At 43.5% G+C, this 16661-nt stretch overlaps 1 protein-coding gene across 1 annotated transcript; it reads right to left on the reverse strand.

The window, feature by feature from the left end:
• Positions 1-1800: 1800 nt before the first annotated feature.
• Positions 1801-10965, reverse strand: LOC130257634 (purine nucleoside phosphorylase-like). The gene is made up of 6 exons (XM_056500384.1): positions 10943-10965; positions 7471-7640; positions 7062-7165; positions 5728-5903; positions 2929-3119; positions 1801-2018 (listed from the first exon to the last, which is right to left on the reverse strand). The coding sequence occupies exons 1-6, from the start codon at positions 10963-10965 to the stop codon at positions 1801-1803; spliced, it is 882 nt and encodes a 293-aa protein (XP_056356359.1).
• Positions 10966-16661: the final 5696 nt, after the last annotated feature.

Raw genomic sequence — 16661 nt, forward strand, 5'->3', positions numbered from 1 at the left:
GTCCTGACAGTCAGACCCACCGAATGGGAAGAGCTGCTGTATCAGAGGGCTCCTCCAAGTGCCAGGAGCTGCTGAACTACTGACTCTGCCACAAAAGCACAAGCAATGAATCCTTCCCTTCCACAAGTCCTCCAGACCAGTCTGGGCAGATATTTCTCAGGGCTGACCACAGGTAACATTGCCCAGGAGGAGACAAGGGGGTCACCCCAAGATCTCCCCTACACCTGAAGTGCTACCATTTAATGGAAAACATTCACAGCACAACTGTTCCTCCTGGTGACAACATCTGCACCATGGATACTGCAGCTGACACCAGTAATTGCAGCATGAAAGGCTTCAAGCAAATACCCATCTGGAAAAAAATGGAAGAAATGTCATGGAAGGCTGAAGGCTATGATGGTGGGCAAGTGTCAGTGGTAAACAACTGGTCAGCTAAATTTAGGAAGGCAGGTTGGGAGCTCTCCATGATCGGTTGGGTGTCTTCAGTTCAGACCACTGAGTCAACTAAAAACATTCAGCTGTGACAGTGATGAGCTTTATAGAGAACTACAAGATAAATGAAGGGAAAAAGGTTATCTAATAATTACTGTCACTGTTTCACATCCAGCTGCATCCACAGCTCAGCTTGACCTTTGAGGAACAATGAATAATGCACCGTTCTGGTGGATGTTCCCCCTTTCTTGACAGACTGTCAGCACACTGGGAAGGGAGAACCTCTCCTGTTTGTCCTTTACTCACTGCTTGGTTCAATTTATTTATGTAAGACGACCAAGAAAGTCCCAGAAAAATAACATACCCGTTCCAAAATATTTCCCGTGTAATTTCACATTGCTAAAATCCACAAACCATGGGTGCTCCAAAATCTGTTGCAGGGACAGCAGCAAAGCTCATGTGAAATATGGGATCAAACTGATCTCTCTGTCTTTGGGCACTAACAGGAAACCAGTCTGCAGTGCTGAAGCCACGGATCTCCAAGACATGCAGAAACTGATCAAAACCAGGGAGAGATAGACCTGGATTCTGTTTCTAGCTTGGCAATGTTTACATGGTGCACAGGTAAGCTATGCCTTTTACTGAGCTGAATTTTCATGTCCTGCTACATTGGGCAATGAAACAGAATAGGGAAGTGTGAGGAGTACCGGGGATGTGCTGCCTTGTAGCAAACAGCTGCTGAACTCTGCAGCTGGTCATGAGGAGCCAAGGATGAGGAAAGGGAGGGCTTTCTGGGAGACCTTCTGGGAGGTGAAGGTCACACAAATCCATGGCAATGCAGTGGTTTTCCAAGCTGTAAAATCAATTGCAATTCACCTACTCTGCACCATTGCTTGCTCCAGGCAGATCTCACCTTTAGCCTGGCCTGTTTCATGTATCCAAAACTCAGTCTTTTTTTGGGCTTCTACTGGCTTCAGACCAGGCCCTACCAAAGTAAGTCCAGCAGGCACCAAGCGCTACAACCAACTCTCGACCTGGCTCATGTGCAGTGGGGAGCAGAGACTTGGGGCAGGAGGGTGCCCCAAGAGAGACAGCTGGAGGTCACAGTATCTGGGGCTCTGCTGACACTGGGGTTTGGGAATGTGCCAGAGTGCTGAAGTGCCAGTAAGCTGTTTTGGTCACTGGCTACTAATGAGGGGATCATCTTGGCAAAATTCAAAGCAAACCTCTGCACCTGATCAGACAAAGCACAAAGATCAAAAGGTCTATTTAAAATAGGGAGAGAAGGGGACAGTTCCACCAACAGCTTTTCCCCAACTCTTGGAAGTGTTCACACACGTTATGATATGAAGGATTAATGGCTGGAGGTCACGGAGAGTTTGTGCTTTCCCCCAGCTTCCCAAGGAGGTGAGTGACCAGTTTCTGCAGGGCTTCAGCCCGCACCACCGAGACACGCAGCACTTCCTCGTGGTTGGCTTTCTCTTGGCTGTTGTAGCTCATCACCACTTTGTTGGTGATGAGGGAGACCCCAAGGACTCGGAGGCCACAATGCCTGGCTACAATTACCTCTGGGACAGTGCTCATTCCTACAATGGGAGAGAAAAGGACCAGAATGAGTCAGGATTTGCACCAAAACAAGATCCCTCCAAGGCTGCAAACCACAATCCTACCTCCAAGCACAATCCCTTGTCTCATTCCCCCCAGGTCTGTGTCTGAACTCTGTAATAGTTAAAGACTGTGATATGTACAAGGCTCAAATAGCTGCAGCACTATAGTTACAACACTGCTCAGCACAATAAACCTCCTGCATTTGATCCTTGTGCCACAGCTCCCTCCTCAAGATGTGTCAGACTACTTGCAGACTTGCTAAGGAAGTACTGATGTGCAGTGTCATTTGGTTCTTCCTTGGCTGAAAAAGCTATTACAAATAAAAATAGTTTGAGGGAAGGGGAGGGCCTTTCCTCACACACAACGAATCTGCAGGTATTAATGAACAGACTTCCATGAGCCAGAGGTCATGGAAGGAATCATAGCTGAAGGAGTCATATGGATCATGGCACTTAGTTTTGCTGTACACAGATGGGAAGGTATCTATGATTACCATCTCTAAACAAGACTTGTAAAGAGGGTTAGTTTGTAGAGAAAAAGCACAGTGAAAATCCTTACAATGTCAGAATTAGTAGAAAAATACAAGAAAAAGAATGCATTTTTATTTGGCTCACTCAGTCCTCCTGAAGTGGACTCATCTGAGCATGAGAGACTTTGTGTTTAGGAAATAAACACAGAGTTGTGCTGGGATCCTGCCCTGCACAGCTGTAAGCACAGGGACTTTCTGCAAATCCTCCCAGGAGCTGCACTAAGCCACTGCAGAATGAAGCAGAAATACACAGAGCTCATTTCTCCAGCCTCAGGAGACTTAGAGAAAGACTAAAGCAAGTCAGCCTTGAGCAGAATTAACTGTTGAATCCATGTGCTCAGAGAACCCTGGCAGCTCACCCACAGCATCAGCTCCCAGCGCCTGCAGCAGGCGGCACTCGGCGATGGTCTCGTAGCAGGGCCCAGCCAGCAGGCAGTACACTCCTTCCCTGGTGAAGCTCAGGAGCCCCAGCTCCTCTGCACTCTCCTTGGCCAGGCCCAGCAGATCTTGTTCATAAGCATCTGACATGCAGGGAAACCTCACTCCAAACCTGAAAGGCAGTAAAGGACACAGGCGTGTGACAGTGCTGCTGGTCTCTCTGTCAGAGTCCAGGGAGGGTCATTCTTTGGAGGAAGGGAAGTGTTAAGGGCAGACCTGCCATGAATGCTGCAATCTCTGTCATTCTGCTCTTATCATCAGGTACTTCTGCCATCAATCATGGAATAGTTTGGGATGGAAGGGACCTTCAAAGGTCATCTCATCAAAACCCATGCAGTGAGTAGGGACATCTTCAGCTAGATCAGGTTGCTCAGAGTCCTGTCCCACCTCACCTTGAACGTTTTCAGGAATGGGGCACCTACCTGGGCATGACATTCCTGCTAGATCTAATCACCTAAGACTGTCAGCCAGAGGTTATGACTGTTGGAATGTCTGGCAATACTTCCCTACTGCAGGAACCCTTCTGGCATGGTCTTTCAAGGGCTCCTGTCTCTAGGGAGCACTGATGGCCCGTTCTCTCTCTCCCCAGTAACTGCTCATGATGGCTTTTAAACATTCCCACCAGACATTTGCTGTTCTTTGGGCTCCCTGAGGCACACAGTCCCACAGGCTGTCTCTGGGTGGGGGTTTGAGCCTGGCCTGATGGAACATCAGTCTCTACATTTACAACCCATCACAGCAGGAAGCTGCTTTACATCTTGGAGCTCCAGGGCCATATTTCAGGTAGCTTTCATCTTCTGCTTCAAAACTGGGTCTCTTGCTTTAGGTCTCAAAATAGCAGCTCAGTCCTGCTCCTGATGGAGTGAATCCTGCTCTTGACTCAAGGAGAGCAGAAGTAGATGGCAAGATTGTTATGCTGCCACTGAGGAAACCTGGAAAATAAACTGCCAGCCATATTCACCAATGCAGTTCAGTAGGAGTGGACCAAGTCCTTCATTTATGCTATTAAAGCTTCTGCTTGTTTACATGTTCTTCCAGCTGAATGCTTAGGGCAGTAGGGGGCTTATTTTGTTTTTATAAACACTAAATATTATATAAATAAAAACAAAATTTCCCTTCTGGTCTAAGGTAATAAGTATTCATCACCATGAAAATTGCTTCCCTTTTCTGAAGAATGGCCAGCAATGCAGAAGCCCAATCTCTAATTTATTAAAAAAATATTATTTCCACATCACTTCATTGCCTCTAGTTTTGCTCTGTTGTGCTCAGATAAATCCTTCCTGGTAGCTCAGCTGGACAGGATTTTAGGAGTTTGTTCAGCTAAATCTCTGCAATACTTTGAAACCTGATTCATAAAGACCTTTTGCCCATTTTGATGCCTTGGTCAGCAGTACAAAAGTCACCTCCCAGAGCACTGCAGTCTTCACCAAGAAGCTGCTTTTCAGAGGCAATGAGGCAGCTATGCTTCCTTTGAACATTGTCCAGATGCAGTTGTTTGATTGGAGTTTCTCCTCCTGCTCCAGAGCAATTATGCAAGTCCAGAGAGCTTTAAACACTCCATGTGGCTTCTCTGCTTTTGATCACTTTCCTCCAACCCATGGCAATACCTACAAAAATGTAAAGATGTTCCACTTCAGATGGTACTGTCCTCTTGCCATGGAATCGCAGCACAGTGATTATTTCTCCTGAGGCAGCTGCCAGCACCTTTCAGATTCTTTCAGAAGCAAGAGCCAGATCTGCTGTTACATCAGCAAGGAACTAGCTGAAAACCAGGCCACCTTACTCTCAGCAGAACTTTTCCTCTGGAAAGATCCAAGGACAACCCAGATGCCTGCCCCACAAACACATCTATTTTTCAAGATGGGCCTTCCATCTTGCCAGTCTGATGGTATCTTAGAAAGATTTTGGGGTCATAAATTCATTTTGGAAGGGACCTCAAGGTCATCTAGTCCAGCATCCTGCTCAAAGCAAATCCAAATCTGGTGGCAACTGCAATTCAGAGATGAGGATATGTTAGAAGCTCTTCTCTGCACTCTCCATAAGGTAAAGATTCTGCTACACAGCCACTACAGGAAACCTGACTTCCCAGTTCAGCCAGCAGCAGGTTGCTCTTGTAGACCTTAAGGTCTCTGAAGAAGCTGCCAACACAACCACCCCTCATCAGAGCGATGCCTTCAGTGAATACAGAGACCCAAGTTAAAGACCTGGATACAGCAGTGATGATCAGGAAATTTAGAGGTTTCATCTTTGCTCTGCCCTCCCCTTACTGCCTGGCCTCTGCTGTACCCATTCTATCACACCAGAAATGGTTGTTGACAAACCCAGGCTAGAGACAGCACAGTTCACTGATTGCTCAGTAAGGGGAATCAACAGAGAGAGGGGTTGATAAGAAGAGGAGCAGTGGGTGTCTTTAGCAGATGGTACAGCTGGTCATGTCAGGAGAAGGATCAGAAGCTTACTTGTACAAAACAAAACCTTCTGGGGGTATGTGTGTAAACTCCTTGTAGGCTTGTAAAAGTAAGCAACAGCCAAGGGAAGACAGGGCACGTGGCACAGCACAGCACACACAGCTATTGCTGTAACTCTTCCCTTGTGGATACCTGGAGCCAAACTCTACCTCTCAGTAAATATTTGTCAGTAGGCACCACTGGCAATCCCAGACCGTGGCTGAAGGAAGGAAGAAAGGATTAATTGGTAACATGGAGCTGATCCCTTCTTACCGCTCATCATTTGGCCCACGCAGGGGATTCTGCCCTCCCAAGCCAAACAAGCTGATGTGATCCCTTATGAACATGATGTCCCCCACTTGGAAGTGGGGATTCAGTCCTCCAGCAGCATTTGTGACAATCAAGATCTCCACCCCCAGGAGAAAGAACACCCTGATGGGAAAGGTGACCTGCAAAACCAAAAGTGTATATGCCATGAGTATCACAGACAGCAGACAGCTACTGCTACTACATCTCTAATATCATGATTTGTGGATGCAAAGAGTCTACATATGGAGACAAAACAACCTTCTTCAATTTTAAAATTCCGCTAATTTAAATAGAATGTTAATGCTTTTTAAAAAAATTAAACATAATCTTGCAATGAAACAAAATCTTGCATTAAAATCCAACACCACATTTTCTACAGTTGCACTAAGGTCAAATAAAGGTGGTAGAGGAAGAATATGCAGATAGTTTTTGCTCACTGCCAAGGTCTTGCAGAGATCAAATCACTGTGCTGATTGAAGTAACTACTTATGCACATGGACTTGGAGAGTAATCCAAAGTTAAGGAACAATTGGGAGCTGGAGAAAAAAAATTAAGAAGTTCGATTTTGAGGAGTCACAAAGGAATTTGGATGATACCTGCTATCAATCACATGCTACTGTGGGCAAAAAATTTCCTAATAATGGATACCACTTCTTCAAGAAATTAGTTGATTTTAATCTGGGTGATTTTTAACATTGCTCTTTTTCTATAAGAAGTTGGGTGGTGCCAATAATTACAGTTTATATCCAAATGCAAACAACCTAGCAGAAAAGGTAGGTAACATAAATGGTAGGTAACATAAATCTCCACACATTCCAGTATGTTAACTGGGAGGTTACAGCAGCTTGCAGTAGCCTGGGAGCTTTTTCCAGGGAAAAAAAAAAAAAAAAAAAAGGCTGTAAACTATGCAAATGCAATAGAAGATTAAAATAGATTATTCTTATTGAAGTTTCCTGGTTGCTGATTTAAATAATGATTAAACTGACTAAGTTAAAGCATTTAAATTAATCTGCCTTATATGATAAACTGTTTCCCCCTGCGAGAGTAGCAGGGTCAGCCAATTTGTGTGGCTGTGCAGCATCACCTTCACCCAGCAGAAGCCAACCACCTCTTGGTTTGAACTCCCCATTTTATTCTTTGGAGACAAATCTGAAATCTAAGAAAGACTCATTTCAAGAGCAATGTAAGTTCATTGCTAGAGCTAACATCCTGCAGCTAGATAGCAAGGCAAGCAGACACTTCTGCAGCTTTTACAACACATCTCCCCTACAGGAATATGTTCCTTGAGGAGAACTCACCGTGCTGAAAGAGTAGCCTTCGTAAGAGTGGAAACGTCCCTGCATGCACACGCAGGGCTGTCCATTCAGCTCCCCAAACACCAATCTGCCAACATGCCCTGCCACTGCAAATTAACAGTTACAGTCATTTTAGTCACAGGTCTCAAGTTCTTTGACTTTAGAGGGATCTGTCTGTTAATGATTTTGCTTTACTGCAGGGCCACACACTGCAAAAGCAGGAGCTGGAAATCAAATAAACAGAAATACACATTTCTGAAATACATGTTTCTGTGCTATGATATTTATGTTTTTTTACTGTGAACACACATTGCACCAGTGTGGTACTGGTTTGCAGATTCAGTGATACCTGAGTGAGGCTCTGCTGCAGGCTGCTGGTGGGTGGGGCACTGATGCCCTGAGCTGTGCTCACCTGTGCTCCGTGGGAAGTGAGGGATGTCCTCATACAGGAAAACTGTCTTGTTTTCCAGCACATCAGCCAGACCTCCCAGCCCAGACCCGCAGACGATGGCGATCCTGGGCTGCTGGGCAGCACGGGCACGCAACCAATCTGCTGTTTCCTTATACACCTCGTAGCTATTTCTGCAGGAGGAGAACAGGTCAGTGAGACTATCAGCCCATTCAAAGAACAAGCTTCAAAGGATAAGTCCTGAAAAAAGGTGCAGAAAAAAAAGAAATGTCATTAAGACCATAATAATAGAAGCTTCAATGCTATTATTGAAGATGCATCACTTTTAATCTCATGTATTTTACCCCTGACTACAGGGAAATCATTTGAATCCCCTTGGTTGGTTTCATTTTGTAGGTGAATAATGGCTAATGATACTTAGATCACAGAAATGTCACAAGGCATAACCACTCCTGCTTTTGATGGGCTCTGGTGTCTCCTGAGTTACTGAAGAAAGGCAAAAGCACATTTAGACTGAGAAATTCCAACTTATATGAGTGTGAATGGGGATGTCCAGCCTGTGATGGGGAAATCCAAGTGCGTGGAGCCCTGAAGACACCTGAACAACACAGCTGGAATGCTGTGCTGGTGAAGGAGTGGACACTGTCATCTGCAGTAGGTAAAGATTCAGGTAAACTTCTGAGACATGGGTCAAGCATCATCTGCAGAGATAGAGAAGCCAATCTCTGTAAGTGCTGAGTGCCATCAGCTCCCACTGCTTCCATCTAGGCTGGGACCACATGTCAGACACCCACCTTCTCCACACCTCGTGCCTCCAGCACAGAAGGATAAATATGGAGATCTTACTCAGCCTCTTCTCTCCCACAGAGTGGGCATGGGATCACACCTGCAGTCCAGACATAGCCAAGAGGCCCTAAGACATCAATCTTCATCAAAACAAGTTCAAACCAGGAATTTGGGATCCAGATCTTAGATTGATTCAAGAGGGGGACTCAGCAAATACCTTGATTATAAAAAGTCTTATCCAGCAGGGAGCCCCCATTGCCTGAAGGTGGGATAGAAGTTGGCATTACAGTGCCTGTTGTGTATCTGTCTCATGGGAAGGGAGAAGAGTTCAACTTTTAACCTCTTAGCCCAGTATTCAGATGCCTTAAGCACAGTTCTGAAACATAATCAATAGCAAAATAATCCTGTAATCCTGTTTCCAATAGGACAATGCAAATACTTTCTGAAAGTCAATATCAAGGTTGATTGGAAACTATCCTCAAAAGAAGGGGTACTAATAGCAGTTCCTGGAAGCAACTCAATCATTACCATTGATGAGTAGAATTAATGATTGTACATGGTAGAGGACTGGGTCCTGGAGTGAACCAACACAGGCAGGGGCAGCAGTTCTCTATATGAAAAGTTGATCTGATTATTGAGAGGTGAGAAAATCAGATACTGTGAGGCTGCATGTGATGTAAAATTGACTGGAGGTGGTGATAACCAGTCACTGTCTGTGCAGGAATGTTTCTTTTGGTTCTTTTTTATCAAGTCTCTTGTTCAAGAGGTGTAAACCTTAGTAATGCTGTGATGCTGCTCTCAGCAGTCTTAGAGGACAGACAAAGCTTTCAAAGTGGTGCTCCTCACTCCAGGAGGTCTCAGGCCATTAAGAGGATTTGACTGTCCATGTACAACTGGTTCCTCCAACTAGAGTACCAGATATTGAAACAAAGGTTCTCAATTCTATGCTTTTTCTTTCTTTATACTGACAGGGTCAGTAGTTATTGCACAGGTGTTTTCTGTGAGCATTTAATCTCTTAGCTGTCTAGTTACTACTGTAAGTCCTATCCAGTGTATGATACATCAAACTTATGGTCCTAGTTACAAACTCTGACATCAAAAATACCCAAAAATGTCATAAACCTGCAATCCAATGGGAAGAAATAACTTCCATATATATAGATTAAAATGAAGAGTCATACTTAGATGAAGCACTTTTCAAAGGAAACGTTTGGAAATGAGAGAGTTTATTTACCATCACATACTGAATTTTCTAAGTGTATCATGAGCTCCTGAAATAAGCAGGAGCTGTGAAAGTGACATTATTAAAGACTACACTTGACTACGTTATCACTTGCTCCCAGACAAAAGCTTTAAAAGTGCTTTACATACATTAATGAACAACTTCCCCCAATTCCTCTGTTGAATAACTGTAATCCTTGTTTAGAAATTCAAGGGAACCAAGAGAATTTATGTGTAACACCCAAGCTTTTGACATACCTGTGGAAGGCATGAGAAAACAACAAGGTCAGCAGGATCTGCTCTTCCTTATGACCATAACACTGCTTGTTTCAGTATTTTTTTTAAAAAAGTGCATAAGCCATTGCAAAATAATATTAAATAATGTAAATAATTCCTATATCCTCAGACATTTTAGGAATGTGGGATGGAACCCATTCAATCTCTGCTGAAGACATCAGGACTGACTGAGCTATGCCAAGTTACAGTGAATTTTTTCCTTTTAAACAGAAGATATTAAAAATACTTCTTTACCAAAGAAGTAAATCCCCAGTGCTGCATATGTTTCCTTGCCTGAAAGGAGCTCCAGCCAGTGCACAGGGGCCCTATCCATCCCAAAGGCTTTGGGCACATCAGAGCTGTCCCCAGTGCTGAGAGCACAGTGACGCCAAAATTAACCTACTTGCACTATTTCGCTTTCAGAAACCTTCCGGATGACATCAAAGGGACTGGCAAGCACTGATAATTTCTGAATGCAAGGGAGATACCTGCTCAGCAGGAGCAAAGGGGGAGTTTGACCTGTGGGTCACCAAACAGAGTGTTTGGCCTGGAACTGCATGAGCACAAGGCCTGTCCAAGCTTTTTGACAGCCTGAATTAATACATGTAGCGCAAAGGCCCCTCTAGCTGCTCTGACAATGCACACCTAATAATAGTGCTCAGTAGCATCGCTTTGGATTAAATCACAGGATCAGCTGAAAACGCAATCCCCTTTATTGTGATTGCTGTCATCCACTGGAGGAACGCATCTGTTGCAAAATACAGGACTGTCACCGGTGACAGATCTTTTATGGCATGAAAAAAACCCCACCCTTATTGTGCTTCTAAGTTGGCTGAAAGCAAACCCATGTAAAAAAGTAGGCATTTCCCAATAAACAGCTAAAGCAGCATGTTTGGGGGCACACGGCCATACGTATTCACAGCTTGTGCCTCTCCACAGGAGATATTTGCCTCTTCTGGCCCATAATCTCTCCCAAGGTCACCTACTCGCTGCCATATTTCATAATACCAGCACCTGCACAGGCAGATGGCCAGATTCCTCTCCAATAATAAGATGTTTACTTCTGAGCTGCCTTTGTCTGACATTTATTAAGTGCCCAGTAGAAAGAAAACAAGGTGAGGAAAAACGATGTAATTTTCTTAGTCCCATCCAGCTTGGATGTCTATGCATCCCCTATTTCACAGCACCTTACCTGTCTTCCTCAGCATAGGCCATCCTCCTCTCAGGTTAACCAAAAGAAGGGGATGGTTGCTGGAAATGGAGCTGCAGGGTTTTATTTGACCAAGGAGCAGAGGCCTATTGAACCTGCAGAAGCTGCTGCTGTCCCCGGCAGTGAGTCAGGGAGGTGTGTCCCAGCTTCTCCCTGCTGTCCCCTGAGCATCTCTAATCCCGGAGTAGGAGGGGCATGGTCAGGATATCTGCTTTTCTGGCCTCACCCCACATGACACACATGCTCTAGAGCTCTGCAGAAAGCTTACATGCATGCACACACACACTGTAATGCAGATTAAGCCTGGAAATTTCACACGCACGCACACAACTTTTCAGTGGCTGACAAGGGATCTGCCTGGATTTGCACCTCTTGTGTCACCTGGGAACCAGCTGGAGTCACCTGCTCCTATGCAATTCAAACCCCTGGGAGTGTGCAGACTCTGCAAGATGACCTGTCCCACCTACCACTGACACCAGACCTTTCCATATCTCACATCATTACCTTCCCATTCTTTCATGGCAATCAAGGGTGATGACCCATTATCTCCCCTCAGGGTTTTTTGTTCATATTTAATTGCCTTATCCTTCCCAAAACGAAATATTTCTTTGAGATATGCTAAACCTCTGTTCAGCAGAGTATGGGAGACATAGAAAAGAAGACAGACACCCCAACATCTGCCCCTTTAATTTTAGCTTTGCTGTGTATGAAAACAAATATAAAAACAACCTTGTCATATGGATCTGTTTGTGCATCAGTGTTTGATCCCAACAACTGATGTGAACCACATTTTACAGAGCCAGAGATGTTTCCAAGACAATTGAATGCCAAAAAAATTCAAGAAAAGCAGTGATGAGTAGAGACCTTACACGCCCCAGCTGAAAGGCCACATCTACAATATGCATTCACAGCTTAATAGATCCAAAAAGGACACATGGGGGTAGAATTTATAAATATCCCAAGCAGGGACAAAGCCTCTATTAGAACTTATCAATTCTTAGACAAATCAGCCAGACATTAACAAAAATATAGAAAATTGGGCAGCACCCATTTCAGGTCTTAGATTTGTTAATTTTTGCATTCTTCTTTCCTTTTTGATCTTGGAGACCTTGCATCAAACAGACCAATGTTGCCCCAGAAAACTGTCTCTGAGAACTTCAAAGTCAAACAAGGTAATAAATGCACCAAGAAGAAATCAGGGCATTTTTAGAGAGCTATATACTTCATGCTGGAAAGCAGAAACCCAGCAATGCAAGTCTCCAACAACCAGAAGAATTTAAAAATCCAATTCTGTTTTATTTGTTGAAAAATACAGTTGGCACTGAAGTAATAGAAAATGTATCTGAAGAGAAACCATAATGAGGGTCTTTTGCCTCAAGTTCTTGACCTTCTCCCTTTCTCCCTCAAGTTCACACTTCCATTTCTTTCTTATTTTCTCTCAGAAAGCTTAAAATGCCTTTTCTATAGAGACAAGCAGGTGGGGTGCTGCCACTTCAGGACCCAGCAGTACATTGCTGTACTGGCACCATGGTGCATCCTGCTCTTGGTTTGCTGGAGGCAGTGGGAAAATCAACATTAAGGATCTATAAATAATTTTCCCTTCTATGCCCTCTTTCTAACTCTGTTCTTACCATGCTTCCCCTCATTTTTTAGATATGTCTCCTTTTTGTCGTTCTCATTCTTGCACTTCTGAATCTTGGTCATATCTGCCTCTGCCTGTTCTAGGTATATCCTCCTTTTTCCAGCATTTTTTTTCTGTGCAAAACACAGCAGACAGAGAGCAGAGATGGTTTTAGATAGATTTACTGCACCAAACCCTGTGCCCCAAGAGGGCCCACACTGCTTGGCTGTGAGCCAGTGTGCCAAAGGACTCTGCAAGTCACCCTCACCCCAAGCAACATCCACCCAAATCGAGGGTCTTAGAGCCACTTCCCAGCTCACTCAAGTCCTTCTGCCCTCTGGAAGTCCAGGCTCCTCTTGCTTCTATTCAGGACTTCTTTGAAACCCATTATTTGCTGCCATTAAATTAAATTACATTACAGAGAAATGCTAGGCCCTTAATGTTGATTTTCCATATAGCTTGTTGGTATCAGCAGAGTTCTGATGCCCCCCAGATATGTTCCCTTCTTCAGCCTTAATCTGATTATGTTCATTAATCTGATTCTTTTTTGCAAAGCAGACAAGAGAGATCAGACAGCCTGAGAGCTCTTCCCAATTTGCTCTCATCTAAAACAATCTCCCTCCTAGTTTGGATTTACATGGAAAAAAGGATTATCAAAAAGGGGCCATTTTCTCTATCTTTCTGCAGTTGCAGTTATTTAACAGCAACAGAAATTATCTGAGTTTTAACCTGTAATACTGCATGGGCTGGACAAGTACAAGATAAACGTTCACCCTAGTAGGACAAAATTAATTTGAGCACTGAGGGCATTCATGCCAATTAGACTGCAGGGAATACTCCAAATCAGATTTATCTAGAAAAAGAAGGTATTGAATAGATTGCATAATGCTGAAAAAAAATTATTGAGAGTCTTCTGTCCTGAAGGAATCTCAGTTGTCTCTGTCTGTATGTGTCTGCAGCAATTTGTATCTATAATCCTGATTTTACTGCCTTGGCTGTCATTCAAACCCTGCTTCTGTAGTGAGAACTTCAACTGCTACAGGATGCAGATACAATCACCTGAAATCATTTCCTAATAATGCTGTACATTCCTACAGCAATTTCCATCTAAAGAAGCGTCGGGAAGTATTTTGCAAGCATTTCATCAAAACATTTAATTAATGCTTTAGCGTAAGTCTCCACTTGCCTGTGTGCTGACATTATCACAGTATCAAATTATCTTGCAGTCTTCTCACACGTACTGCACATCATTCTTTCAGGAAGGGGAACTGAGCTGCAGAAATACTCAGTGTCACAGTGGGGACAGCCTAGCCCTGTAGAAAGTTTCCTCCAAAGCACTCCAGGCATTACCATGCCCTTACAGGTGCAGTGCTCACTTACCTGGGGGGCATTTCGCCCAACTCTCTCATATTTTAAAAAAAACAGGATTGTGCCTCAGTGTTTCAGAGGAAGGTGAAATGGCTAAAGCTTGGAAAGAATTTGCTTTTCTGCTGACTACTGAAAGAAAATGTTCCAGGTTTGATTAAAAAATTACTGCCAAGAATTAATCAGGAATTTTGCAGCAATTTGGAAAGGCTTTGTTCTGGAAACTCATTATTGTCTGTACAACGGCTAGACAGACAGCCACTGGAGTGTTACTACCACAAGAAAGGTAAATAAAATCAAATTATATACCAGAAAAGTTATTCCCCAACAGATCATTTTAATAACAATCTCTAGCAAAATCTGCCTGGAGTGGTGTGTGTGCTGCTCATTGTACATTGACAGGAAAGAGACCTCTGACCACAGTGAATGCAGCAAAGGGCTGGCCAGGGAAACAGAAAACCAGACGTTCAAAGAGCCTGTCATGGTTAGCTGAGCAAAATGAGAGCAAAGCAATGCTTCTATGACAGCCTGAAAATGTTGCCATGGAGGCAGGAGAGATACAGAAACTTAAGACAGGCAGCAGGAAACTGAGATGTGTGTTCACTTAGGCCAGATGTCAGAAAAAAAACTTCCAGCTGCCCAAAATGTGCAATCCTAAATAGCCTTCCTGTGAAGGCAGTGGGAAAAGGCTTTTAGGACAGAGATCAGGTAATGTAAAGAGTTTATGATTTTTACTGGCAGGGCCACTCAGAAATTGTATTCATGCTCTGTAAAACGTCACCATCTTTGTAAGACTGAGACAGAAAGAGGAAGCAAATTGACAAAACCTGTGAATAAATGATAGCACAGAAATCAGTAAAAGAGCAGAGATGTCCCAATACCAGCCAACACTTCCATCTTCCAGCTCTAGGAGATGGATCAAACAGCAAAGGGTAAGACTGGGGTTGTGGCCATGGGAGTTTGTGAAAGCAAAAGCACCTGTGGCAAGGAACTCAGAGAGAAAGAGTATAAAAAGGATTATTTGGGATTTGAGGGAAAGGAGTTGCACCTTCTGATGGGATACAGACAGCACAACCAGGGATCAGCAGTATGTCAGGCTTGGAATGAATGGATGGGCTTTTCAATGTGGAAGCGCTTTGAAGCATGCCAAAAATCAGAGAGTTCAGGGGAAAGTGTTGTGCAGGGCTGAAATAATCCTTCAGTGAGGATAAGCAGAAAAGAAACCACAGATCCTGGTGGACTAGAGAATAAAAAAGGAATCAAAGACAGAATCAAAACAACACAGGACTGAAGTTTATCCTGCTCTGTGGTCTGGTTTCCTCTTCAATAATTGATAATACTTTCACACAGTGAAATGCCAGACCTTTCACTAGGTCTCAGGATCATGTCCTCATTTCCCTAAAGCCCCCTTTGGAAAACACTGATTTCTGGAGGTCAGTAGGTGAACATACTAACATTTATAGTCATGGTCTATCAGGATGTATTTGTGCTGTTCCAACAGGATCAATGCTTCCTCATTATCTTGTTTGTGGTGCAATAATAACACATTATTGAACAGTCATCGGGTTTTCCCTTTCATTTCCATGATTTATTGCTTAAAGAATCAAAGGTTAGACAATTGTACGTCATTTTACTAACTGGCTACGTCAGACACTGTTTACTGGAGTTTCCCAACTCACTTTCCTTGTAACTTTCCTTTCATCTGGTGATGAAAGTGAAACAAAAATCTCCTGATGTTGGACTGCAAGCCAGAAGCAGAACAAGAATGACCCTTACAGATCAGTCCCCAAGGCCATGGAAACCCACTTCAATAAGGGCAACCAGCTGTCCCAGCATCATGCACCACATTGCAATAGATGATAGTGTTGTGATTTAGATACCACACTGGCAAAGTTTGGATATTCCATTAGCAATAAATCTAATCATAATCATCCACATAATCACTGTGGATGACTCTTCTCATGTCTGACAAAGCCTTCTGTCAACTGCTCTGCCACACCAATGCTATCACTTCAATTTACAAATATCTTACATAATCATGTGGGTTTGGGACTGATCTATAGAAGCAGGGTGAGAAGTACTGAGTATCTCATGGAATCTATGAAGTTTCTTCCATGGCTCAGCATAGGTTTCCCAGACAACTCCCTGCACACACCCTCTATGATTGAAAGAGCTCTCAAACACTCTAGCAAAATTCCCCAGCTCCATCACATAGTAGAGTTATACCATATATCGACAAAAGAAAAAAAAAATCGGGCATAAACAAGACTACTTTGTTCTTAATGAGATGTTTAATTTCCTATGTTTAACTGCCCAATATTCTCTTAAAGACAGATGCTTCCATCTGTTGGTGCCACAGCTGTGCACACAGGTTATGGTCTGATTGGGAAAATACCAGCTGTAGATCAGCTGATAAAAGTGTAGCCCCATAGAAGTAGGGCTAATGAAGGAGGAAGGTGCTATGTCCTCATTTTAAGTATCTTACATGGACCAAAAAACCGAAACAAACAAAAAGAGATGTAATTTTGCATAAGATATTAAGTGTCTACTCAAATTTCTGCTTTAACTTGAAAAGAATTCAGAAAACATGGGAGGATCCTGAAGCTCACAAACTGAGCTAAAAGTTTAATTTCAGAAAAAGCATCACATTTTTTTAAAGCATGCTATTCAATCACATTTATTTTAGCTAGGACTCTTGTGCTGTCATGTGTTCAG

Source organism: Oenanthe melanoleuca, chromosome 11 (genome assembly GCF_029582105.1).
Source record: "Oenanthe melanoleuca isolate GR-GAL-2019-014 chromosome 11, OMel1.0, whole genome shotgun sequence".
Lineage (NCBI taxonomy): Eukaryota > Metazoa > Chordata > Aves > Passeriformes > Muscicapidae > Oenanthe > Oenanthe melanoleuca.

Coding starts and splice junctions, on each gene's coding strand:
- LOC130257634 (XM_056500384.1), bottom strand. CDS start 10,965: ATGGCCTATGCTGAGGAAGACAG. Junction 7,166..7,470: donor TCACTTCCCACGGAGCACAG/GTGAGCACAGCT, acceptor GTTAATTTGCAG/TGGCAGGGCATGTTGGCAGA. Junction 2,019..2,928: donor GCTGGGAGCTGATGCTGTGG/GTGAGCTGCCAG, acceptor CTCCCATTGTAG/GAATGAGCACTGTCCCAGAG.